This window comes from Solea solea, chromosome 2 (genome assembly GCF_958295425.1).
Source record: "Solea solea chromosome 2, fSolSol10.1, whole genome shotgun sequence".
Taxonomy (NCBI): Eukaryota; Metazoa; Chordata; class Actinopteri; order Pleuronectiformes; family Soleidae; genus Solea; species Solea solea.
In genome coordinates this window covers 22,884,191-22,910,760 of record NC_081135.1, presented here as the reverse complement: position 1 = coordinate 22,910,760, position 26,570 = coordinate 22,884,191, and the positions used below count along the sequence as shown (strand labels likewise).

At 41.1% G+C, this 26,570-nt stretch overlaps 1 protein-coding gene and 1 long non-coding RNA gene across 2 annotated transcripts; both read right to left on the bottom strand.

Moving 5' to 3' along the window:
* Positions 1 to 1,011: 1,011 nt before the first annotated feature.
* On the bottom strand, positions 1,012 to 4,924 carry dlx1a (distal-less homeobox 1a). The gene is made up of 3 exons (XM_058622275.1): positions 4,338 to 4,924; positions 3,832 to 4,031; positions 1,012 to 3,575 (listed from the first exon to the last, which is right to left on the bottom strand). The coding sequence occupies exons 1-3, from the start codon at positions 4,645 to 4,647 to the stop codon at positions 3,324 to 3,326; spliced, it is 762 nt and encodes a 253-aa protein (XP_058478258.1). The 5' UTR covers positions 4,648 to 4,924; the 3' UTR covers positions 1,012 to 3,323.
* Positions 4,925 to 15,228: 10,304 nt separating this feature from the next.
* LOC131455505 (uncharacterized) lies at positions 15,229 to 25,365 on the bottom strand. The gene is made up of 3 exons (XR_009239806.1): positions 24,982 to 25,365; positions 24,493 to 24,607; positions 15,229 to 15,345 (listed from the first exon to the last, which is right to left on the bottom strand). It is a non-coding gene; the product is annotated as an uncharacterized LOC131455505 (long non-coding RNA).
* Positions 25,366 to 26,570: the final 1,205 nt, after the last annotated feature.

The window sequence follows — 26,570 nt, the reverse complement described above, 5'->3', positions numbered from 1 at the left end:
TGCCAGCCTCACACATGTAAGTCTGAGGAAACAGTCACGAAATGGCAGCTCACCTATTTCAGCTCCTTTATTTTTTTTTAAAGGCAGCAGCAGCAGAAGCAGCAGCAGCAGCGGCAGCACATTTCTTTCAGAGCACTATCTCCTTTGTCAACGCAGAAAGATCCTCCATGCGAAAAAAATTGCTCATAATTACCTCGGAGATAGGAAACTGCATTAGAATAAATAAGGGGCGAAATTACTGTAATTATGCTGCAGGGTTTGATGGGCTCAGCTCGTATAATCAAGAGGAGAATGCAGCGAAATAACACTGACCCTCTTGGATGTGCAGCTGCGCCTTTCTAGAGCTAGGTAGGCATGTTTATGTTCACTACAGCAGCAACAGCGCAATTCATATTCTCTTTTAATGGAGTCGAAATATAGGCTGCTCACAAAGGACTGTAGCCTATGCATGTGTTTGCATTAAAATAAGAATTGAGAGTGCAGGTTTGAAGCAGGGGATGTTTTACTAAGAGCGAGCATTATAGATAAACTGGACTTCATTCGTTTGGTGTTGTTGGTTCGAGATTATAAAATAATAAGAATAAGAATATAGCAATAAGCAGGTACGTTTGTCTGATTTAACACAGGGACAATATCGAACGAAATTTAACAAATATGTCGCTAAATAAATGGTTTCAGGATCAATCTTTGCCATATTGATCTTACTGAATTATATTTATGTCATCGTTGCAAAACACTGTAATATTTATGTGTGACATTATAGGAGGAGACCGCGCATTTACAATCAATCGCTGATGTTTTTATTATTTTTGTTTTAAAATGTAAAAACAAATGAAGTCTTTATTGTGTCTTATGTTCGTTATTATTGTTATTTAATCCGCATGCATTCATATTCGTCTTATTTTACTCTTATACAATAATAATAATGATAATAATAATAATAATAATAATAACAATAATAATAATGATAACGATAATAATAATAATACTCGTGCTACTGCAGTAATATTGTAGTTAATGTGAAGGCTTAGTTTCCACCTCCAATTAATTTTACTGCCGTTTTTTATTTTTATTTTTCTAAAAATGAAAAAATAAATATATACAAGCGCAAAATTAAAAACAAACGTTCTCTATTATTTACGTGGATTTGTGTGAATTTGATAAGATCAACCACTGCAGAGCTCGTGTCACGGGGCAGAGGAATAAAGTGCCTCATAACAAGAAGGCCTTTGAACTTTTCACTTTCACTGGTCTCCATCTGATCCGCCCCGCAGTGTCCCAGCTCATCCACTCTTTTTTTTTCTTTTTTTTACAGCACCTGCCTCTGGCGCAATTATTCACTTAACACACTCAATTGATCTACATCCCATTCACAGCAGAACACCGGGATTGTCAAAGGCGAACGGAGAAAAAAAAATGATCGAGTTTAGCTGAAGGAAAAGTTTAAAAAAAGAAAGAAGCGACGTTGTTGAATGAAGCCACGCTCACTCTCGCTCTGTCTCCCGCACAGACGCGCTGAAATCACAACAACACCAGTGAGCGCTCACATGGATTCACTGTGGTTTCTGCAGTGTTTATCACACAAGCTTCCTGCCCTGAATTCTGCTCCGTGTTGTGAAGCTTAACCACATGTTCGCGATGCATGCATTCATTTTTCAGCATTGGATTTCCATAATTCTTGAGTCACTCCAGAGGTTTGACAACATCTGCATTCAGTCACTATCAGCAGCAGCAGCAGCAGCAGCAGCAGCACATGAGGCTAAATGCTAAACATAACCATAAATCTTCAACACAGACGCACTCATAGAACATTTCTCTTTTCCACACGAGGAGATGAAGAGGGTGCAGAGAGACAGAGAGGGAAAGAGGGAGAGGATCTTAAATCAGACACCTTTCTTGACATAATTGAAATCATATTTTTTTTTACTGCTTTTGAAACTTTGCACATGATGTACACAAACTTCAGAAACAGATCAATAAATTAAAGTGATCAATACAAAACTAAATATCCTCTATTTTGACTAAACACATCTCGACACATAAAGAAAGCCTAAAACCCTGTTTCACAGCGTATCCAGTATACAGCACAAAACAAAAACAAACAAACAAAAAAGATCTGAAAATTATGTACAAAATACAGTGACACATGAGCTGCTCTCACCCTCGGGATATTTTTTTTTTCTAAAGCAGCAACTTCGTCAGGCCGTTTACATTTTTCACAGAACATCGTCGCACGGCATAGAAAAAGCGTCGCTTGCATTAGTGCAGCTCCAACAACACAGTGTTGTTATTTCAAAAAACACACACTTACAAAAGGAACACAGACATGGAACAAAAGGAGGCCAGGATAATAATTTAAACTTAAATAACAAACACGTAGAAACAACATAGTAGCAATTTGAGGCTTTTGAACGATATAATATGCTCTGTGGCTGAATGTGCTGGTGTGTGACGTGTAGATAATGTTTCAGATGTTAGAGCCGTGGACGTGCACAGAGAGATCTCAGGTGGTGTTTAAGCACCTGTCCCTTTTGTCCAATCACCAGGTAAGGATCCCCCCTTTTGAAAGACATTTTTTTTCTAATTCTATATTTATTTATTTATTTTTTATCATATCATCAATTTTTAAATTGTCATTTTGTAGAAACCTATTCAACATATGCACGAGTTTATGTTTATTGAAATAAATAAATAGGTACAAGCTTTTTCACTGTAATATTATAATTTTTTTCCGATTAATAATGATGAGGGGGTGTCCCTTTTTTTTATTTGAGTCCCTGAAGTGTCTGTGCCACTGCTTACAACATCCCTGCGGCCTAATTAACCTTTGGTGGATGCAGATTGATACATTTTTTAGGCCTTTGTCGCCTCGGGCATCTGGACTTCTGACGTAAACAAACACGTTTTATCATAAACATGACGCCTACAGCGCAACAACAGAATAACTCACACACATATGTTTTAAAAAAATAACAAAAAAAAAACCGACACAAAAGTGATAAATAGCAGCCAAAAAAAGAGAGATCCATTTGTCCACGATTTCCGCTGACTATGACAGACGTGTTGCCCTTTGGCGCACACTGTGCGCTTTTTCAGTCTCTGCTGCTTTATTTTTCTTCTCCTCCTTCTTTCTCTTCTTTGCTGCTGTCTGTCATCCGGTTTAAGGAGGTCACGGTGTGAGCTGGCGCCACGCGGCAATCAAACACCGGGTTTGGTGTTGTGCGTTATCAGTGCGGTGCCGCGCTGCGAGGTTGTGAGCGCCTTCCTTCACCATCTTGACACACGAGCCACGCACGAGCAGAGTCGCGGGCTGAGGTCCGTGTTCACATGAGCTGTGACTGTTGCATAGACTCTTGGTGTGTGGTTGGATACCATGAGGTGTAGCTGGGAATGTATGATCCGGTCGTGCCCACTGACGTCTTCACTGTAGTCGGCGAGCTCCACACAGGTGCCACCGACGGAGAGCCGCTCGAAAGTCCACGGCCAGTGGCCAAAGCACTGGCGTCAATTGTGCCGCCTCCTTGCTTCATGAGTTTCTTGAATTTAGATCGCTTATTCTGAAACCAGATCTTCACCTGATGGACAATGATAAAAGGGAATTAAAATCATTTGGATGACACGATTAAAAGTGAAGTTACAGTCTAAAGGTAGATTTAAAAGAGAGGAATTACGCACGCATCAAATTCCATTTAAATAGTCACAAAGTCAAGTTGAAGGGGTAAAATTATATTGTACATGTATTCTTAATAACAATAATACTATTACTAAAACAACCGGCCAGTTGTGAAAGAATGGGTGTCCCTGCAGAGTGGAGCTATTTCACGGACTTGCCTGTGTCTGAGTGAGACCCAGCGACGCTGCCAGTTCCGCTCTCTCCGGTAACGCCAAATACTGAGTTTGTTGAAATCTTCTGTTCAGAGCTTGAAGTTGTAAACTCGAATAGATAGTCCTGGGTTTTCTAATCTTCTTCCCTTTGCCGTTAAATCGCACTTCTCCGCCTTCCACCACCGTGTTTTTCTCTGTCTCTGGCGCTGAAGGCAGACACACACACCCACATACAAGAGCAGATACAAGAAGGAGAAGAAGAAGGAGAAAATAAGCAAGCAGTTGTAGCCAACAGTGTTTGTGCGGCAATGGATACTCCAGTGCAGTACTTTAGGTATAATTACCTTTAATTGCATACATTGTTTATAGCGTTACGCAATAAATAATTACAAGCCTAATTCCGCAGTCTGGGTCGCTTTTTTCGATGCACCAAGGACTGCACAGAGCCAGACAGCCGCGTTTATACATGTAAAGTTAATATTTAAGGTGGAAAGACGCAGTTGCACACTTACCTGTGTCCTCTAACCGCGTCTGTGTGAGAGCCGAGCTGTTTTGGTAGGTCTGTACTGTGTTCAGATATGGACTTGTGGAATGGCTGCCGACGGAGTTGACGTATGGATAACCCAAAGACCTGGGGAACGATGAGCCTGGACTGTAGCTGTCGTGCTGGGTATGACCTGCAGAATGTAAACAGTGCATGGGGTAGTGTCCATGCGACATGGAGGACGGCGACATTTGTTGACTCGGGGGTCCAAACTCCATGAAAACTGCTTTTCCTGAGGCAGGGCTATTAAGACTTTCTGGAATTGTAGTCATTGTCATCTCTTCTGGCGGTTGCCCTCGTCTCGCTTTTGTTGTTTTCCGTCTATGATCTCAGTGAAGGACGAGTCCCAATTTAAGCCGCGCTGATTTTTTCTCTTTCCATTCATAAGAAAATGCAGTTTGTCCCTGTGAAAAGTCCTAGGTATGATGCTGTGGACCAACACAAACTCGCTCAAAGGTTTGAATCTCGGACTCATGAATATTCATCGAAGACTGACGCTGATTGGTCCACTCTCTCCAAGAGGGAAGCCGATTGGCGACGCTGGGGCTGGGTCCGAAGAAGCTGATGAAGTCAAGGAAAAGCACAAAACCTCAGATTTCATCTGACATGTCAAGACTCATTATTATTAGTAGTATTATTGTTATTATTATTATCATCATTATTATTAGTAGTATTAGTATTAGTATTAGTAGTAGTAGTAGTTGTAGTAACATTAACATACATTTGTGGGCACATTCTCTCTGCTTAATTAAAAAAAAAGAAAAAGAAATATTTAATCAAACGTGGTCATGGAGCTCAGTAAATGGCTGGATAATTTGGGTCTGCCATGAAAAAAAAGAGTCGCGTAAACGTCATTTAATAAAGTTAAATCAATTTCCCGGCCTCGTTAAAGACGCTGTGCTTACTGCATGACCAGTTTGATTAAAGCCTTTCTGATTAAAGCTCTTACTTCTCTATCACGGAACAAAGTGTATTAGCATAACACTAGTGTTCAATTTTCATAAGTAGGCCTGTAATTAGTCATGTATTTAACACTTGCAGCGGCCTGAGGTCTCACTTACACCTGGCAGCAGTGGGATGTTAAAACAGTTTGCTCTGATGTCACATGATGAGGTTTATTTGGTTATATTTGGCACCTGAAAACATCAAAGCATCACAATATGCACATGTCTGACTTTATTCAGTGTATAGTCTTAATTAAGAGCTGTATCCTATTAATGTGTCATTTAAAAAAAATGATTTAAACACCTGAAACCTTGTTAATATGGATAATTTGCTCACATTAGGCAGCGATATAATCGTGGGAAATGGATCGTCTCTTTGTTTTGTGGCACAGCCATGCCACACACACACACATAAAGGTCCATTTTGTAATCACTTTAAACGCTTTTCAAACGACTTTACGCACTCTTATATCGCGATCATTTAATGGTCACAGTTAGTTAAAGCACTGTGGCACCTCTGATTAGCGTGGATCTAAAGTGAGGATGGATGGATGGATCGGTGGGTGGGCCACGCAGACCCCCGCAGCCTAACAAGAATAATTATCCATGGACATTTGATTAAATTGAACTGACGAAGGAGGAGAGATTTTCTATTTCCTCCCCTGGCCTGCATGTTTCAGAGTCTCACACCTTAAAGTAGAGGCATGATCTTTGCTGCTGCCGCGTAACTTACATTTATCAAGCTAAAATAAAATGTTTGTCTTACTTTAAAAAAAAAAGAAAATCCTGTGATGGAGAAGCATCCGGGATCAACGAGCCTCCATGCGCACGATGGAAGAAGTAGGAGAAAATATCCAGCATCCCCTTACATTAGGATTCATTTGCAGGCTGCTGCTGCTCCTCTTCCTCTCCCGGTTCCTGCACAGACGAGCGGGAACTGTGCAGCCTGGCTGCTCCATCCGCGGTCTCTCCATCTCCACCTGAATATCAAATTAAAGGCTGTTCAATTCCGCCACGGTGATGATCAGAGTAATTGCATACTTGATCTCAAAAACAGAAACGATAGCACGTTGGAAAAATGTGATATATCCAAAATTGAGACTTTGACATCACAGCGCCTGCACGTGCCACAGTGTGTGCCATGTGCAGGCGGCAGCCACAGCCTGGATTTAAAGATTTCTGTGAAAATATTAGGCTATAACGCAAGCTGGTCCCTTGCCCCCCTCAAAAAGGGAAAAAAATAGGCCAATTTGAAGTGATTTCTCTGGAATTACTTTCGAAAAATGCTTCAAGATTTCCTCTATCAACAACGACAATGATAATGGTGGTACAACCAATAATTATCATCTTCCAGAACAGAGGACAGTTTTTTATGGGTACTTGGTGGGTGCGACTGATAACTGTCATTATTTTCCCACGATTATAGTATCTACAAACTGAAACGCGGCTGCGAGCAAAACCATTAAGAGGAAAGGGGCAGACTTTGCAGAGAAGGGAAAGAAAATACGAGAATACTCAAATAATTAATAATATACTTTTTTTTGTTGTTGAAGTAGATATAATTAACTCCTGCTGCCCCCTTTTTTTATTTATTTTTTTATTTTTACGCAATCAGTAATTTACACACCTTAAGGATGAAATGATTATTTTAAAGGAATTCCTGTGTCATTGACATGAGCGGGGTTGTGACACTAACCCTTCATTGTAAGTGTGTGACTGCTGTGTGGCAGCACATGAACCGGATACTGATGCAGCAGCAGCAAAAAGATGGAAGTTCTCCATACATGGATGAGGCAGGACTCATTAGGAGTGAGTAGCTCTGTGGCTGAGGGTGTTTTAACACCTGCTGCTCTTCACCTGAGGGTGAGAGCGTGTGTGTGTGCGTGTGTGTGTGTGTGTGTTAAAACGGGACAAGATGTCACAGACTTCATTTTGGTCCGGCAACACAAAGTCCTGCTCAACCACAGGTGCCAACCCCACAATTTTTACACAGCCCCCAAATATGTGTGTGTGTGTGTGTGTGTTATTGTGTTTGTTGTCTCTTTGGGACCTTTTCTGGCCTGCAAACACTGACCTTGTCAGGACCAGTAGTCGTCATGGAGACCAAAACCTGGCCCTAGTGAGGCAGAACCTAATTTCCGAGGTTTGGGGAATGTGAATGTGGTTAGGTTAAGGTTAGTGTGTGTGTGTGTGCGTGTGTGTGCGTGTGTGTGTGTGTGCGCGTGTGTGTGTGTCACTGTGCACGTGATCATGTATTTAATTCTTGTCATTTTCAACTGTGAGTTTTAATTTTCTTTTGCATTTTGCAGATTAAATTTTGGGCCTTCATGTCATTTCTGATGGTTTTTAACCACTGCAAGTGATTTTAATTAAATCACCGAATCTGCTTTGCTATTTTACTTTATTTGTAAATAAATAAAAAAAATAATAATTACTGTTGGGGAAAAATCTGAAATTCATGTTTTTTTTATTTAATTGCACACATTGTAATTTCGCCTCACATCACATGCCCTGCGTCATTACTGCAAATGCAATTAGATCACAAAGTGAAAATGAATTATTCTCACACACATGTTTTATATAGATTAATACTCATCCTTTTCTCATTTGCACATCGTTGTTGTCACATAACATCAGCTTCAAATGCAAACTTAATTTGGCCCCGTGAGTTGAGCGGGAATGTCACACTGAAGGTTGCATTTCACGTTTTGAAGGCAGTGAAACAAACAAGCGAAATTGCCTTTTGTTCTGCTTCCTGTCTGCTGTTGCTGCTCGCTGCCATCCTGTAATTTCGCGGCGTCAGTGGACGCAAACAGGTCCACTACAATTAACTCGACTCAGTGTCTGCATTTCGTGTGCAGCGTGGCATCAAAACGTGGATTGATTTTGTTTACTGGTTTTAGATGTAAACAAAAAAAAATGAATCACAATCGCCGAGAAACGAGATTGCAGCACTGGTTAATTGATTGTGTTATCATAAGGGCCAAGAGGATATATACAGAGATAAAATTAAGTTTTTCCTTGGTTTTTAGAAAATGTCAAACTGTCTAAAGCACATTTATTGTCACAAAAACCTCGTGTATTTAAAGAAAACATGCAAAGTTTGTTTTTGAGTTATGATCACTTTAAAACCTGTCTGTATAATTTGTTATTATTTTTTCCAATTTAAAGGCCAAATGAATCCAGATTATTTGATTTCTAAATTAAAAAGAAATTTGTTTCTCAAATGACCATCATTAAATAGGTGTTTGTGAATATATAAAAGAATGAATAACATTTGTTTAAGTCTGTGTTAAGTCTTTTAAATCCCATTTCAAATATTTGTAATTGGGACAGTCCATTTACAGGAGGATCACCATTACATTTATTTCATATTATATATATATATATATATATATATATATATATATATATATATATATATACATATATATATATATTAAACACATTTTTTTATTATATACACTAAACACCAGAAAAAAGTCATTATATTAACAAGCAAAATATCTATAATTTCTGTCCTTACATATTAAAAGGTTAATCATGAATTGGTTTTTTTTCAAGAATGTAAAGTATGTTTTTGTTTGTTTTTAGATGCTGATGAAGAACCTGAGGATTTACTTCTACTTGGACTTGGACATGACTTGTTGCTCTGAAGACTTTTACTAATTTTCATTTATTAAATGAAATGAAATTATTATTAAAAATCCCAGCATTCATGTGAGTAAAAATAGGGAATCCATGTGTGTTACAGGGTTAGGGTCAGGGTGCTGGTCATTGCAGAGTCCAGAAGTCTTTTTTTTTTCCAACTTCTTTTCCAGTGTTCACAGCAGCTCTCTCATCAGAGAGCTGGGGTTACAGTGTGGCAAAGTCCCCAGCGAACTGGTAGAAACGCTGTCCCCATTACTGCAGCAGCAGGGGTCAGGCCATGGCAGCAAGCATCCAACCTGCCTGAAATTGGCTGCAAAATGACCAATTACCTGAGTGAAGGCTGGGGAGAGAGGGGAAAATATGGCTTTTACTTAATTCCGCTAAACTGTAAAAGAAACTATAGTGTCACATTAAAGCTTCATACTTGGCACGTGTTGCAGTATATCCCACCTGTTAAGTGAGGAGCATCTGAGCATGGAATGATTTTTAATAGATTTTTGGGTGTGAGAGAGCTTGTGCTAATAAAACTCTGTGGATTTGCAGTATTTCACCAACAGTGAAACAACTCATTAAACATTTTTTTGCAAGCAGGCCTAATTGAATTAATTTCCCTGCAAATAGAGAACATGTAAATTTGGAGAGCTGGGGCTGCTTGACGTTCAGCTGCTGTACTGCGCCTTCAGTCTGAAATCCCTTTTTAGTTTTTGTTAAGAGTTAAGTCTCCAACAAAGACAGGAAGGAGGTCAGCACTCAGCCAACACCTGAATGCACCTCTCTTTATTGTGCTCCCCTTGATCCCCACAGTCTGTGCCTGTCATTAGTCTTAATGATGGAAAATTGTCATGTTGATACAAGTCTTGCTCTCCCCCTCTCTCCTTTGTATAAGTAGAAGGTGGAAGCTCCATTTGTAACAAAGTTCTTTGTGACTAAAAGCCGTGGACATTGCATTTGTGCCGGGGGAGACAAAAAAAAAAAGGCTGTAGATGCTCTTTCCATAGCTGGGATAATTATTCCTACTGTGACCTTAATGATTCGCTCTGTTCATCCTGCATCTCATCCACGCGCCAGGCCCTCAGCAGAGCCCCGTGTCAGGGAATATGAAAAACCCATATAATGAAACCATTTTGGCTGATGGAAAAAAAGAGCTACTGAAGCTGCACTTGCTACAAAGACGGCTCAATTATATGAGTAATTGTGATAATTTTCCCTCCATTCACGGCTTTCTCTGAAAGGTAAAAAAAAAACACAGATGCTGAAAGGGAAATTACTTGGACAATATATAATCTGTGAAATGGTCACAACAGCAAAAAAAAAAAAAAGGTGACTGTAAGAAAGTGTGGGACTATAAATAGGTATGGTAATGCAGGGCACATAAATACACCCTCAGAGGCACACAGACATAAACAAACAGCACTACCCCTTGTAAGCTCATGTGAAAGAAAGAAACATGCACCAAATGACAAAAAGGGAAAAAAAAAAAAACATGATAAGAGTAGTTACGCAGCTGCCAGAAAATTAAACCTCCTTCTCCTTCCTATTGACAAATTTCAGCTCCTGAAAATGCACCCCCATAGTTGGCTATCATTTGTTGTTCTCTGACAGGAAAAGGATAATTACCTCTCTCTGAGGCAGGAGGATTGACATGCCCTTTAGACTTTGCTATGAATGCAGAAGCTTGATAGAAAGCCTGAGGAATAATTTTGTTCTTTGCCTTTCCTTTATGTTCAAGAGCATGTTTTGTTCCAAAGAAGTTGGAGATGGCAGTATTGTAGAGTGCATTAAACCATGGCTGTTCAGGTTCATACTGTAAGTATGACATGGCCGTGTCTATCAGCGTCTCCATTTGACAGGAAAAAGTCTAAAATGCATTAAAATTTCAATTCCATCTCGCTGGGAGACAGGCGAGATAGTGAGATATGCATTAGTTTTTCCTCTCACAGTGGGTGTTGGATTAAACATTTCTTATCTCTCTGTGGAAAAATAGCTCCTTCCTGTCAGACAGGAACGAGCCATAGTTTTTTGTTTTAAACTTTGGTGGAGACAGAAATTCGAGCGAATGCGAAATAATTGACACGCTCTGTTTTCCTGTGGTTTGAGGAAAAACATCATTAAAACCCTTTTCTCACCGCAGCAAAATAAAGATGTGAACTGTATGGGAAATATAGATTCAGATGGATTGCCATTTCAAACGGATATTCATCTGGAAAGACGGCCTTCTGTTACACTGGAAGAGGTGAATGTATGTTTTTCTTTTTTCTCCTTTGTGTCCATTTTCTTATTTCTCTCATTGATATATTTGTAGTATGGTAAAGATGTAATTAACGTAGGATGTGAGGACGAATTCACAACTTGAAAGAACATTAATTTTAGGGTTAGGATTAGAATTGGGTTTAAGTTAGGGGTTAGGTATTTAGTTTAGTTGCATTTCTGGTGAATGTGAATAATGATGCTGTACAAGAATGTGTGAATTTGTGTTTATATTTGCATGGAGGGAAATTGTTTTAATAAAAGTTAAACAATAAACCTTTTTCACTCAAAGATTTGTTTTTTTCCCATTCTTCTGCTCTACCAAAAACAAATCCTGGTACGTAGTTCCATCACAGCCTCAACCTCCTCCATAAAGAACGAGCACAAACCTCCCACATGTATAAGGCCACGGCCATTGACCCCAGAGGCTCTGCAATCTGGAATAAATCTTTTCCAGACCAGGCGAACAATATTACAGCTGTGCAGCTCAAATACATGTGTGCATCACACACGGAATTATGACTCCCCGTCAGACATCATGTCATCAGCTTCACCCCAAACCCCCCCCCAGTAACTTCCATCGCGTGTAACATGGGCCAAGAAAGCTGGAGACCCCCTGGTCCTGTCTGATTGTGCCACCTGTAACATGAAGAAGATTCTTGGTTCCACCAGCAGCCAACATTCAGCATTGCTTCAGTGTAGAGCGCACACACACACACACACACACACACACACACACACACACACACACACACACACACACACACACACACACACACACACACACACAAACCACCAATCTCAATTCAGTGCACCCCACTGTGCACTTCTCGGAAGCCTCCAGAAATGTTTTCAAGTTGTCGAGAGCCTACAGTGATAGTGCGGGAGCAGAACATTTCAACAAAAACAATAATCATGTGATCACAAATTTGGGGGTGTAGTGCATATAAAGACAGTGAGAATTAAACTGTTTGGGCTGATTCTTGCAGCCTTTTTCATTTACTGTCTCCAGTTTGTTTCACGTTGATATCTGGTGTATTTGAGGCTGTTTAGTCACAGAGACAGAACCAAATATGGCTTTTTCTTAATCTCTCCCTTTGAAGTTGCAGCTGCTGTGATGTCTGAGTGTAAATTTATTTTTATATTTATTTTTTTGCCATGGACAAGAGAAGAGTAAATTATCAAGGGGAGGGCCGTGATTCCTTTTCTTGGTGAGGGGAGGAAGGTTTATTGGACGTTTAGGGGATGGATTTTGAAAAAGAATCTTGTTGTTTTTGAAGTTTTTGGTTTGACTGATGTAATGTCCTGTATGTGGCCATGACTAACTCCACTTTACCCTAATGTGTAATTTTGTGGCACTGTGAAAAGGTTGTTGACACTACCTTTGATTATTTGACAAACTAAGTGACGTTTTATTTTGAAAGATCAGAGGAACAGTGTGGTGAAGTCAAGGAAAGAATAAAGAAAACACACAGGAAGATTTTTGATTTCACAAACAGTGGCACGTACCAGTTATCCCTCCTTTTGTACTTGATGTATAAAATAACATTTTAATGTTTTGAAAACCTTCTAATTTTTCATCATCATCTCACTTACTTACTTAAAGCATTCCATGTTCATTGTACAAACAATAAAGCCTCTGGATGTATTTGTTTTTAATTTTTTGGCAATTCAATGTAATTGATTCCTAAATGAAATTATCTCTATATCTAATTAAACCCTTTAAAATGATTGATTTAAAATCTAAATGTATGGCGGTCATGGCACAAATAAAATCACTGGGACAATGTAAAATGATTGGGTTCACTTCATTTTTATAAAGTAAGGCCCATCCATCTTTACTTCAAACCTCAAATTATGACCTTTAATTGCCTTTAATAAAAAAAAAAGACAACATGACATGAAATGCTAAAATGCTGACACAGAATGTGACATCTACATTTTTTTCACACAGCTAACAAATCTGGCACTAGCATAGGAATTGTCTGGGATAACCTTGAGGTGTCATGATATTTTTGGAGCATATTTTAGTTTTGTTGTCGTGTTGCTGTCAGTGCTGCAGAATAAAGTGAACACAGAGTTTAGTTGCTAAAAAACAGAAGCGCTAACTTTGTCTGCCGGGACACATCCATTCAATCTACGGTTGAATTTACTTAATAAGCTTAATACAGAGACATTATTGATCTGGCAAAACACATTTTTTTCTATAGGACACAAATGGTCTTTTGTGCATCTTACATAAAATCTAATGGTGAGAAAACATTTCCCTGTTCTCACAAAAACAAGCCTTGAGCAAAAAGGAAAAATACAGCTCTTTTCCCTCTTTGATTCTTCTCATTCTCGAGTCCTGTACCTCATACTTTGGAAATATTATTATTATTGTTATTTCTTTTCATCCCTATCAGTGACAGTGTGAGCACTCCTGATCATGCAGCTGATTCGCAGATGCAGGTTTAAATGTGGGGTCGGCCCTACAGGAGCACAAACTACTGCACTGACCCTCAGATACAGGTGATGTGACTTTGTGTTCTTTACAGCGCGCAGCCTGATATAAACCAGTCTGACCTCACTGATATTACTAGCCAGGGACGGAGAGCCTCATGTTCCAATTATGCTGCAGCACCGCTGCCTCGAGCTCAGCCATCTATGGAAAAAGCTAAGACATGGCTGTCACGGATTTTAATAAATGTAGGGAACGCTGCATGGGAAAAGTGTTGCTGTCTCAATAGAGTGACACAGACAAGCCAAGGCTGTCAATGGAGCCCCTAATGACAGAGTAAGATAATGACAGACCCCAGCTGAAATCAGCAGGAAGAGGAAGATCAATCTGCAGCCAGAGAGGGAGGGATGGAAGGAGGGGGACAAAACTGTGGGCTCTTTCTTTTCTATTTTCTCAGTTTTAGCTCATCTCATACATATATCTTTTTTTCTGCTGCAGCTGCCTCACAATGTGGCGGGGCCGCTCTGCATTAAGCGCACAGTGGATCAATAGCCATTACAACTCCCTCACAGCCTGACACATCGCAGGGCCACAGTTGACATTTCACTCAGGGCTGCATTGATCCCCAGTGCACTATATTCCAGCCCCCAGTTAGTAGCCAAGCCTGGGGTCTGGCTGGAATTGAAAAGTGAGGGAGGGGGGCGTAAAATGGCAGAGGGCTGGCTAACCAGCTGCCTGAGCTACAAGTAAACAGCACACCCCTTGATGCATTCCTCATTTTCAATCTACTGGTTTTCCTGCCGCTACTGGCAAAACGCGAGGCTGTATAAGGGGATCAAAGCTTGACCTATGTGAATTATTTATACATGCACAAGATCATTGTCGGTGTGTGTGCGCGTCTGTGTGTACGGCAGAAACACGGCCACGCTAAAATTATCGTTGATAGCATCTGTAGCATTTTGCAGACCAGTGAAAAGGCTGGTAAAGACTGGTAAAAAAAAAAAAAAAGACAAAAATAAGCATGTGGTGCAATTATAAGGTGGGAGTTTCCAAGAAACATTGCACCAAATAAACACGGAAAAATAGTAGACAACACAAAATTACAGTTAATTTGTTTTTAATTGGCTTCTGAGACCTGAGATGTTATCTGTCTTTGGTCAGACTGAGTTTGCAGAAGGAGCAACAAGGCAAGTACCAAATTCAAACTCTTACAGCAGGCAAATGATTTCCCGGAATAGAAATGAGAGTTATAATATACTACAGTACCAGAATAAATACGTAAAAGACGAGGTATTTTCTCATAGGACTCTGTATCTAGTATTAACCAATGTATACATGTTTATCTGTACTTTGTACTCGTGTAGCAACTTAAACATTAGTCATCTTTTTGTCAGGACAACATCTGTCTGTCTTAGTGGGAATGTTTCAGGACTCGTCTCGACGTGAACAGTGGGCTGTGTGTTCACTCTGCGAGTTCTCCATCCATTTTAGTTAAATAGAGGAAAAAAGGGGGGATCTTCTACTTTTTTCTAAGTGGTCTGCCAGCGATCAGTGTTGTGGTGTTTGATTTCTAAATTGCACATCATATTTGAAAAATAGGGGGATTCCCAGATAAAGTGACTAGAAGAGATTAAATACCTGCCAGGTGTAGTGTGACCACATTGTTCACTGCAAAGACTGATGGAGGGAAACTTCTGTGGAGGGAAAAGAAAAACATTAATGATGAGCTATTCTTTCCTGGACAGTTTACATCAAACATTTAAATCTCGAAATAAAAAGGACGCTTGGTGTTTTCTCTCTGCAGCCCAACAGCGTTTACTCATGCATAACCCTGCACCTGTTGAGAAAATGCATATTCTGATTGCATTACACTCCTCATAGTGAAATCCTTTCATATGTGTAACACGTGCACACCACCGAACACCTCCTAGCATGTCTGAAATGATATAAATGCAGGGGGAAAAGCATTATAGGTATAGCATAATTTACACAGTTGCACAAGTGAACAAAGGAATGCATCAGATTACAGGTCGTAATTGAATTCTTGCTCGGGGCAGAAATATGATTTAATCAATTGTTACCACCTGGCTTCAACGTTTACAGCAGAGGCCACACACACACACGGAGCGAAGATGTGAGAGATGATTTAATAAGTATTACAGCAGACACACACACACACACACAGTCCTGTACCCACACTCTTTCCTTAAATGTCTCTGGACCCGGTGACACCACACAGCAGAAAAAGACCTGCAGCAGCCACTGAACCAGAGCCTCGTCTTTAATTTCTGTCGTCTGGCTTGTCGGACACAATGCCTGTCGTCACATAGTCTGGGGTCATTATGTACTGCAAGGAGGAGAAAAAATAAAGTGTACATGAAGATGAGAGCAGGTCTGTATTGTCACAATGCTTCCATTTTACATGGCGGGTCTGGGGGGGGGGAGGCACAGGGACTGTGCTGCAGCGTCTTGCCCTCTCTGTCCAATCGTGTGACCCAAAACGGCCCGGAAGAGAGACATCGGAGCCCTGTGGGGATGAGAGAGGATTCTCCCCATCAACGCTCATATAATGTTGCTTTGGCGCACTGACTCACAAGTAAGACAAGGCCTTATACTTCCAGAGCTGCTGGCATGCGTCCAAGTGGCTTATGGATATATGCCAGGGCATGGGATACAGACCTAATGTTTATGGTGTGCATATTGTTTAAATTGTTGACTGTCACTCAGAATTCAACACAACTTTAGACCACAGCTTTTTCCATGAACAACATAAACTGTATCTTTAGATAAAAAAAATATAGATTTTGATAATCAAGTCTTAGTGTAAATAAAACTTTTGTCAAGCTGCATTTCAAATTGCCCTTTTTTTTTTACCTCCTGTGTTTGATTCCTGTCTTCTTTGTGAACCACCTCTTTTGTGCTGCTCCAAAGTCACTTGTTCGACTGGTCAATGACTATGATTTTCTGCCTCACGGGCTCAGGCTGCGTATTATGGCGAATTATTCAGCCCTTGCTTTTATCAAATAACAATAAGTTGAAATACTCAATTAAAATGAAACAGCAATCTGTGGAGAAACTGAGACTAACTTCTGAGCCTCCGTCAACTGTCTTGAAGAAAGGAGCTGTCACGACTGCAATCCTTCCAACTCAAAAATCATTTTTACCTTTGTTATTCCTGATTATATAGTGATGTAAATGCACATTGTGCTAAATATACAGTAGCTCTTATATATATTGTATGTGTGTTCTATATTAAGACCTATATAGGTTTAAGTTTCACATTGAAAAAGACTGTGGAGAGTCAATCTTTGGACAGGGAAGGCTGAACTCATACCGTGGCTTTGCTCAGAGGAAACACCTGCAGAGATCAACACATGGTAGTGGACAAGGAAATCACTGCTGTCTGTTTTGCACTGAAAGAGGACTGTGATCTTGGTCTGAATATTCGTAGCTCTGGATATTGTTAAAATGACCCACAAGGGAAAACCTGGCGAAAAAGCATGTGGTGTACTGTTAGCAGTGAGCGTGGCTCATTTTGTAGTGAGCAGCAGCAGCAGCAGCAGCAGCAGCAGCGGTGGTTGATGGAAGAAAAGAAGCTGAAGCCTGGGACGAGTTTTGCTGTGTGGCAGCTCAGCTTCTCTGAGGTCTGTGTGAGAAAGTTTTCTCCCTTCATGCAGCCTGGTTAAATTAGCCCCAGAGCCAGAGTGTGGACAGCAGCTGGAGTGCAGGAGTCAGCTCTGGCAGTGGTGATAATCAGCAGGGAGGATGTGGAGAGAGAAACCCTCAGGGAGGAGAAGGGGGACTGGCAGAGGGAGAGAGAGAGGGAGAGAGGGGAGGCGGGTGGCTGTGATCTTACAGACCCAATCAGAATCCAAGTGGAGCCGAGGCCTCATGCAGTGTAACAGCACACCATCGTGCTGTAGCACTCAACATCCTGGACACAGAGCAGGTCTCCTCCCTAACCGGCTGCTTAACCCTTCCAGTGTGTGTGTGTGTGTGTGTGTGTGTGTGTATGTGTGTGCGTGTGTGTGCGTCTCCCCTGGCCCTCATTCGCTCATCACCACACTAATCAGCCTCAGAGACAGCAGCTGCAGGGAGCCCCACTCCTAACCTGGGCTGGAGAGGCTGTTATCCTCAGCAAGAGGAGTGCAAATACAGAGCTTAGTGTTCTCAACAGAGACCACCGAGCATCCACATGTCTGACACTGGCTGCTTCTTCCATTGTGCCACATTCAGCCCAGAGAGTCGGAAGTGACGGAATAAGTTCTGAGATACTTTACAGCAGCCATTCCCAAACTTAAGACGACTGCGTCCCAAAATCATTTCTAACAATACCCTTATTTATTTTTCTAGGAAACTGTTTGCCTTGAAAAAGTAGAGTAAATATCTTTGTTTACTATACATCAGCTTAATGACGTTGCTCCTGATTTTGTTGGATGAATTGACTTTTGTGAAAAGTGTAACAGCAAGTTCAATTAACTTTAACTAGTCATGAATATTTTACAGTTATTAGAAGCTTAATTGCAAAACTGAAAATTAAAAACCTTATTTGTTTAGCTTTAAGACCTCTTGAACTGCAGTCCCCTTATGGCCCACCAGGAGTCTGCGGCCCACACATTGGGAATCACTGCTTTACAGTATTAGACAGAAATGGAAATGCACAGGTAAGTACTTCAGCTGTGTGTTTATGATGATAATTAGGCATTTATTGATTGCAGAGCCTGAGTGGCCACAGCTCCACAGTAAATCAGTGGGACTTAAAATGAAGACGTATTGAATAATCTACTGTATCCCCCTACTTGCTCCGACAGTGTCTGCAGTTGTGGAATAGCCTCACTAAATCAGACTGCGGGTCAGAAAAGCTCAGAGGTTGCACACGACCAGCCGCTCATCAGCGCATGCATGACACATGGACATGATGGAGGGTGTGGAGGAACGTCCGGACAGGTAGGGTCACAGCCAGGTCTGATTACACAGCTGCTGATCCGCCGCCTTAAAAAAAAAAAAACCCGGACACAAACCAGCACCCCAGTCTCAGTCAGGACCTTGAAACCTTTGATCCACTGCCTCGCTGATAAAACAGGCCTTGGATACAGCACACACATGGTGTAATCACAAAACTAACTCTGAAAACATTTTTTTTTTTTTTATGTGTTTCTCTGTGTAAAAGCAACAAACATGTTGAGAGTTCACACAAACAAATTCCTCACAGTCAACGTCTCCGCCAAATGTTTTGTCCAAGAAACATTTCATATTGAGTGATACTGGGAGAGCCGACGCTAACGTCGAGGCCCAGCGTGACTTGACACAAGGCAACGATTTTATGTTGTCTGTCAAATATATGGGGAAGAAAATCAATGCAACATGACAGCATTACATAAAGACCTTTTGTGCCTCGCTATTTCTTCTCTGCCTGTGTGTCGCTTTTGACTGGCGTGTACAGAGACTCACGCTCAAGGCCTGGGGAGAGCAGAGCTGGCTGAGAACAATGTGGGAATCCAAGGAGGAAACTACACATATTTTTTACTTGCGCTAGAGTTTCTGCTGTGACTCACAGAGGCTGCATCCTCTACAGACCATTTCATACAGCTACATCATCCATCACAGCCGACAGCTAAGACGTCACCCACTGCACGAATACCCAGCCTGACCCCCCGGACGCTTCAGAGAGGAAGACGTTCAAAATAAACAGTGTCATGGAAGAGAAATGCTTCAAAATGCAGAATCAAGATCAAATCTGTTTGATATTAAATTATTTCCAGACATATTTTAATACTCAAAAATTTATTTTTCGTGCTGCTGAATGCATGTTGCGGCTTTGTTGCTTGTTTTTTTTAAATTTACCAATAACATTATACATTGCTAAATGGACATGATTGCAACAAAACTAAGTCTATCCATAATCATACTGTTTCATAGGAACACGGGAAATAGTTATAAGGATAAACCTAAATGCTGCTGCAGCCTGCATTTAATCTGATTATGTCTACAACCTGACCTTAGTGCTCGTGGCTCGTGCCCCATTGCTAAGGTGACAAAGTGCTACTGATTGCCCAGGTGCAACAAGGCAGCCTGGGCACGATGTGTCTGTCTGTGAGGGTCTGTGACACTCTACCACAGGCTTTAACCTGCTAAGCCTCAGCCACGGTTGAATGCAACAACCTCCTACTCGCCCTCTCATCTAGAAGAGGATCAGCGGCGGCTTAGAGTTGTCCAGGCTGGGGGGCAGAACAAGTGGGGTTTTGAGAAGCCCTCTGCCAGTCAGGAGGAGAGCTTCAGGCCTCCAGCCCTCAGGGGTTAACCTCTCAGACTGCCAAGCAAAATACGGCAAGAGGCTTGCAATTACACAGACAGTCAAAGGCCACAAGCAATTTCCAGAGCTATTTACACAGTTAGAATACCCCTCCTCCACAAATGCCTAGAATGGGCAGAATTAAGATGGTAGAAGAGGGTGAGGGAGGCTTTAAAAATATCCTTTGTCCATCTGTGGCTGTAATTCATTCACACAGCAATGGAAGTCTGCGACATGTCTGACCAACACACTGGAGAAAGGTATAGATGAATCAATTTTAAAAATCTAACCGACATGAGCACCTGTTACAATATTATATAAAAAATTACAAACGTTGCAACCCACAATTATTTCATAATCAATAATCTGTTGACTGTTTTCTCAAGTAAGCCATTAGTTGCTGGGTGCATAAAATATGTTCCTAAATTATCATAAATAAAATTATTCCATTTTAATTATTTCTTTGTTACATGGAGCAAAGAAACCAGGAAAAAAAAATCTCATTTAAGAAGCTGAATTTTTTTTTAAAGAGCTTGATTTTATTCTATAAATATCACAAACCAACTGTTTGATTATATATATATATAAAAAAACCCTAGCAATTAACTTTTGTAACTGAATATTTGAATTGTTGCAAATGACTTTCAAATGAGACATGTTGATCCCCATAATTCTGCATCATTACTGTATATAATGTGAATTCACTGTGAGATAATTATTAATGGAAATAATTATTGATATAGATTGATATTGTTTTTAATTTACTTTTAAAAATAGACACATCTGCAGCAGAACAGGTCCCAGGAAACTATTCTGCAACACAACTCTGTGCATGTTTTTTTTCAGGTCGTAGCCTATATTGTGGATAACGTTGTCTTACAAGCCTCCTCCGATGGTGTTTGCCCACTTTACAATACAAAGTGTATCCAGTAACACGGCCCTGCCGAGCACAATGAGGTTCTATAAAAAAAACCCCGGTTGTACCTCCTGGCGGACTAGTGCAGCGGTTCTCTCTGGGGACCGTGGGGGCCCCAGCAGCCTCTAACCCACACAGCTGTTCTCCAGGTCCGGAGCCTCTCCAGAGCCCAGCAGTTCCCCCAGCTTTAGGGACTGCATGCCCTAAGGGCACGGAGCACTAATAATAACAACATCCAAAATGCAGGCCCGGGGTCAGACACAGACCGTGACCCTAACAGCACCAGAACCTGGACAGGAGCCAGGACACAGAGCCACGGTGCAGCCTGGGAGAGCAAGGTGAAGAAGGGTGAGGTGGTGTGGTGTGGGTGGGTCTGTGGGTGGCTGCATCTCCCAGGTCTCCTTTCACTTCCTGCCTAGTGTGCCACCACCACAGCCATGTTGGAGGTGGAGGAGGGTTTGAAGAGTGGGTTATTATGCTGGAGGGAGGAGCGCTTCTTTGGATATGGGTAGAATCTATTTGGAGTTTGTAGGTAGTATGACCACCTCTAGAGTATAGATGACAAATGATGAATGTCATACCTGAACAGGATAATGTGGTAATGGCAAACTGCTCGCTGGTGGAAAATAGCAACTAGGTGAAAGCATTCAGCTTCGGCTCACCCACACAACCAGTGCTGAACTGCAAGAAGTAAGTATTATATATGACAGTCAAGAGGCAAAGTGACACTGTTCATGCAGCTATCTTGGGATTAAGAGGATTTAGCAATGATGGTCACAAAGCAAAAAAAACCACTGCAAACTAACGACACTTATTTGGGCTCTAAATGAACCAGACATGGATTCTGGCTGCATCACTGTACTAAGGACTGAAAAAATATTTTTCTGCTGTGTAACAACAACAATCCAGAGTTTGTTACGTGCAGAGTACAAACACAGAACCCTGCAGCAGTCAGGTCTTACAGGTCGGCCAGCGGTGCACTTATGATTTCTCACACACTCCATCCAAGGGGGAATACTTGGCCCTAATTAGCACTGAGCATCTGGCAAATGTCAGTGTGCGTCTGTGTGCAGCATTCCTATTTACTTAGTAAGCTTGGTTTCAGATGGGGAAAAAACACTGTGAGGGCTTTGCTGTGTTTCAAACTGGGGTCCTGGAGTGTTTTGTTATCATATTGTGAGTGACATGTGTGTAATGTAATAGCAGTCCTTTGACTGTCACCCTAATTCTTGTGTACGGTTAAGGTTTACTGAGCTTCTCTCATTCTGATGTACGTTACACACACACACACACACACACACACACACACACACACACTCCAACATATCTAACATATCTGTTACTGTGTTAGTATAGTAAAAATACACTTCATGTGGATTTGTTTAATTCAACTGGGCGGTCTTTGCTACTGATGATAATTTTGTCCTCAGTGGAAATGAGGAAAAAAATAAAAGAATCACTCCTCCTTAGAGGTCTTCATATCCCCGTCGTCTACAATTATTACTTCAATCATTTTGTAATAAAAGGATCATGTTCTCTGTTTGTTTCCCCTGCAGCCACATAATAGTTTAATCACTTAAAACATCACACTGCACATGATCTGATTGGACTTTGGTTCCCATAAACTCAACGGAGAAACAACCTGTCGTCACATGTTTAGCTTCTACTGATGATTCTTTTTTCTTTTTTTTTGGTTTTTACAAAACCTCTCCCTTGTTCCCAAAAGTTTTGACATAAACTGGCCACTGATCCTTTCTTATGCACATTGTATACAGTTATCATATCACTGGGCTCACTTTAGTTGAAAGCGATCCAAATGTGTAAACAGCCAGGTGAAATCCCGGCCCCTGTGCAAACATCAAAGATAAGTGCCGTGCAGTTCACAGCAGTTCAGTGTGTACATTCCCAGTATGAGCTACAGTGCAGAAGCAGAGTTCCGTTGGCAGCGCAGTCGACTTGATCGCAGCTCCGATCTCTAACCTGACAAGATTAAACAGAGGCTTCCTGTCTCCTCAGCCATGATATCATCTCAGTCTGACATCTCGCTCCCCTCCCCATACGCCTCTGTCCCGGCCTCAGATAGCACCAATTACAGCCTAATGGGATGGTTTTAATAAGAAAACTACATCTAGAAAAGCAAATGTTCATCCAACTCCACACAGCATGCCTCATTTAGGAGATTAATACGCAGGCAGGGCCTGCAGTACAAGAAAAGTCAGTCTTAAGAAAACCCAGCTCTCTCAAGGAGGTCATTCATGTGCAGATCAACATGTGCACTAAAGCCCACTGCTGATGTTTTCTGTTGAGTTCTTTTACAGAAATAACTACACAATCAAATCCTTCATGCTGTGCGGAACATTGACAAATGAATGTTTCCCATTCTTCCACCCAGTAATTACTCACAGCTCATTTTTATTAAAGTACAAATTGAAAATTAGTCCTCCGCGGATTTTTGACAAACAGCTCAAATTCCGAGCGCTTGTTATGTCATATTTTAGTGCAGCACATGGAGTCAATGAAAACCAAATGCCACAGCAGGTTTCCCTTCAATGATGATTATACCGTATGTCGTATGATTACCCAAAAGGCATTGGGTCATTTGCATTTGTTCAAATTAATTAAAAAGACACGAGAGAAGCAAACAAGAGGGTTGTGTTACATTTCATTTCTTTCAATAAGCTACATAATCTTTATCAGGTCGCAATAAAGGAAATAAGTATTTCTATAATAATATAAGTATAGGAGCAAAACTAATAATGTCTCCTCATGCACTGGTCACGACTGTCAATCACGATAACAAAATCCAGTGCTTTACGAACACTAACTGATCTATTTTGGTGTCGTCTGAATAGAAATGTGACTTAATGCACGCTTCATTTGAAGTGCACAGTGATCCCAAATCATTTAGCAGACGGATGTAATCACAACCACAGGCTCTGGTTGTTCACAGATGGAAATCAATGGCCATAAATGTAAGAAAAGAAAATCTGGCACTTGAAGAACCTATTTCATGGACATCTGCCATTTGTTTTAAATCTGACTGAACAGTTGGGGCAGTTTCCTGTGTGACAACTTATTCTGTCAGAAGTAAAAAAAAACAAAAAAGTCTGCGGTTGCTGCTGCTGCTATTTTTATTTTTGCTGACACTGAAGGTGATTTACCGAAACAAATACAATTCAAGTCTGCACTTCGTGACAAATCATGCCATGATTAAGAGAGACAGGAACCAGCAGAGTGGACTCCAGGGACGTCTACTGCGAAACTATCAACACCACCACTTTCATCACATCCTTCACTTGAGCAAATTACCATATCAGAAGCGTGATCTGAGAGCAGTCCGAGAAACCACAATCTCTGCTTTCTGATGCACAATTAAAAGATGTCAAACTTGGTTTCTTTTACACTGTTTTGGTCCAGGCTGTCAGCGCATCACACTTTATCTTAAAGAGGACTCATTTAGCAGAGAAAAGAAACAGGCCAGGTTCACTGACAAGTGAAGAGGGGGCTCAGGAGCCTCGGGCGCATGTGGGTAACCAAGACGGGGAAAAGAAATGGGAGCACAATAAGAAGAGCTGTGATGGTGGGAGGGTGTGGTGTGCAAAAGGGTGGGGGGACTCCAACTTTCATGCCCACCTCTCTCCTGGGAACCTGCGGGCTAAGACGCTGGAGCTCCTCCACACAGGTATCATATTCAGCAGGTCCCTCAGTACAGCTGGGCTCCAGTCCAAAACGCCCTGACTGTCTGCCTCTGTGGAGAGAGAAGTGGAGGCGCCATAAGGTAACAGAAGCAGAAATGCCAACAGGTGAAACCAAATATTCAAGTCAAGCTTGATACTGTTGTTACCATTTCGCAGAATTTCACAGAATAATGGCCTTGAGCCATTCTATCTGCTTTAATGCAGGTGAAATTATTGGCATGATTAAGCATGCTAAAACATGACGGGGGGAATTGGGGTGTGTGGGGGTGCAGGCACTAATGGATGTTCATTCAATTTTCTTCCTTCTTGTGAAATATGAAATGTGAGAAAGTGGAGACTGAAACCCATGAGAGTTTCAGACATAAATCAACCTCCTACTTCTCCACTCTGGCACAACATAATGGATAGACTGTGTCCCACTTACAAAAGCACAGCAACGGAGGCCTGGAAGAAAGTGTCCTGCCTTCTTTAGATGTCAATTCACTGCACCTGAATGGCTGATGAACTGCAGAGGGGGTAAAAGGTGGAATGCTAAATCACAGACTTCTTTCCCTGGATGTGGCTTTGTTTTTTGTTTTTTTTTCTGTGTAAACTGCAACATTTTGAGCTGCTCATTGAGCTAGAAGAGACACATTCTTACAGGGAAATGTTCACAATCAAGATGCACGATGCAACCGCTTTGTAACCTGCACCAACTTCAGCGTTGATTGACAGTGAACGATGACAAAAAGACTGAACCCGCTGATGATTGTTTACCAAAACCATTATCCTCAAAAGCTACTGAAATCAAGCTCTTGAAAGTCGTCAAAACAGTATTAAGAGCAGTGCAGCCTATAATCTAGCATCATAAACACTTGTGATGCACACTGTATCAAACGTACTGCACGGAATAATGATTATTTATGCAAGCATGGCTAAATTATTGTCTCAAATAATGTGTTACTTGTTTGGTTCGATGAAAAGACTGACACCATCCCACGTTCCACATGAAACATTGGCTGGTAACTCTTGCATTACAGTAGAGAAACAACATGGTAAGAGTGTGAGAATAATGTTGTAATAGGGAGGCAAATAAGCTCTTTCTACTGATGTAAGCTCTGCCTTAGTAATAATAACAATTACAATAGTGTGTTGAGATAATATATAAACGTTGCATCCAACATAATATCCAGGTAATAGCTTACATGACAATGTTTGTAAATGTTGTATTACCTTTCTGTTGCCACATTATGAAGAAATTCCTCTTCAACTAGCAGCACCTTCAAATCTTACTAAATAACATTAAGACTTGTTTTCATACAAATTCATTCAAAAACCAAAGTGTAAAAAACACAAAAATTGACATACCAACTTCCTGGAGTCTGTGCTGGTCATCAAGCAACCGTTGAATCTATTTCCCAAAGACACTGACATTTACCTGTAAATAAAACATTGTCCTCAGTGTTCTGAGTGTTTCAAGGCAGGTGCAATGGGACATGATGGTCCAGGAAAGACTGCGTGTGAACAGTGGGGAGGGAGATAATTAGGCTTCTGTAAACTGGACTGTGTGGTCTGAAGGAGCAAAAAGGGCTTTCACAACCTTCTGACAACTGCACCAAGGCCTGCAAATCATCCAAACAACCCATGTTAACACTAGTTTACGCTCTCCTGGTCCAGCAGACATGTGAAACCTGGTGTGGCTGCAGCAACATGCCGCATGAAAGCGCTATTAAACAGTCACCTACTGCTACTGGACTAAATGAGACGGCACATAAAACGGCAAACCTGCTAAACAATAATGACACTTGCCACTTGCAGGTCGGTCAGCTGAGCGTGTGCAGTGCAATGAAATGTGCACTCGTAGTAGAAAAAGCAGAGAAAACTACAGTGAGATGAGGCCCCTTGTGGCCATGAGTGGATTCAATCAATCTGAATTAGAGATGTGAAGGGTTCCAAGGTTTTGTCTTGTTTGAGTGGAGAGGGGAAAAAAAATTGAAAATTAACTCGACAGCCCTCATTTAGTAGCAATGTGCT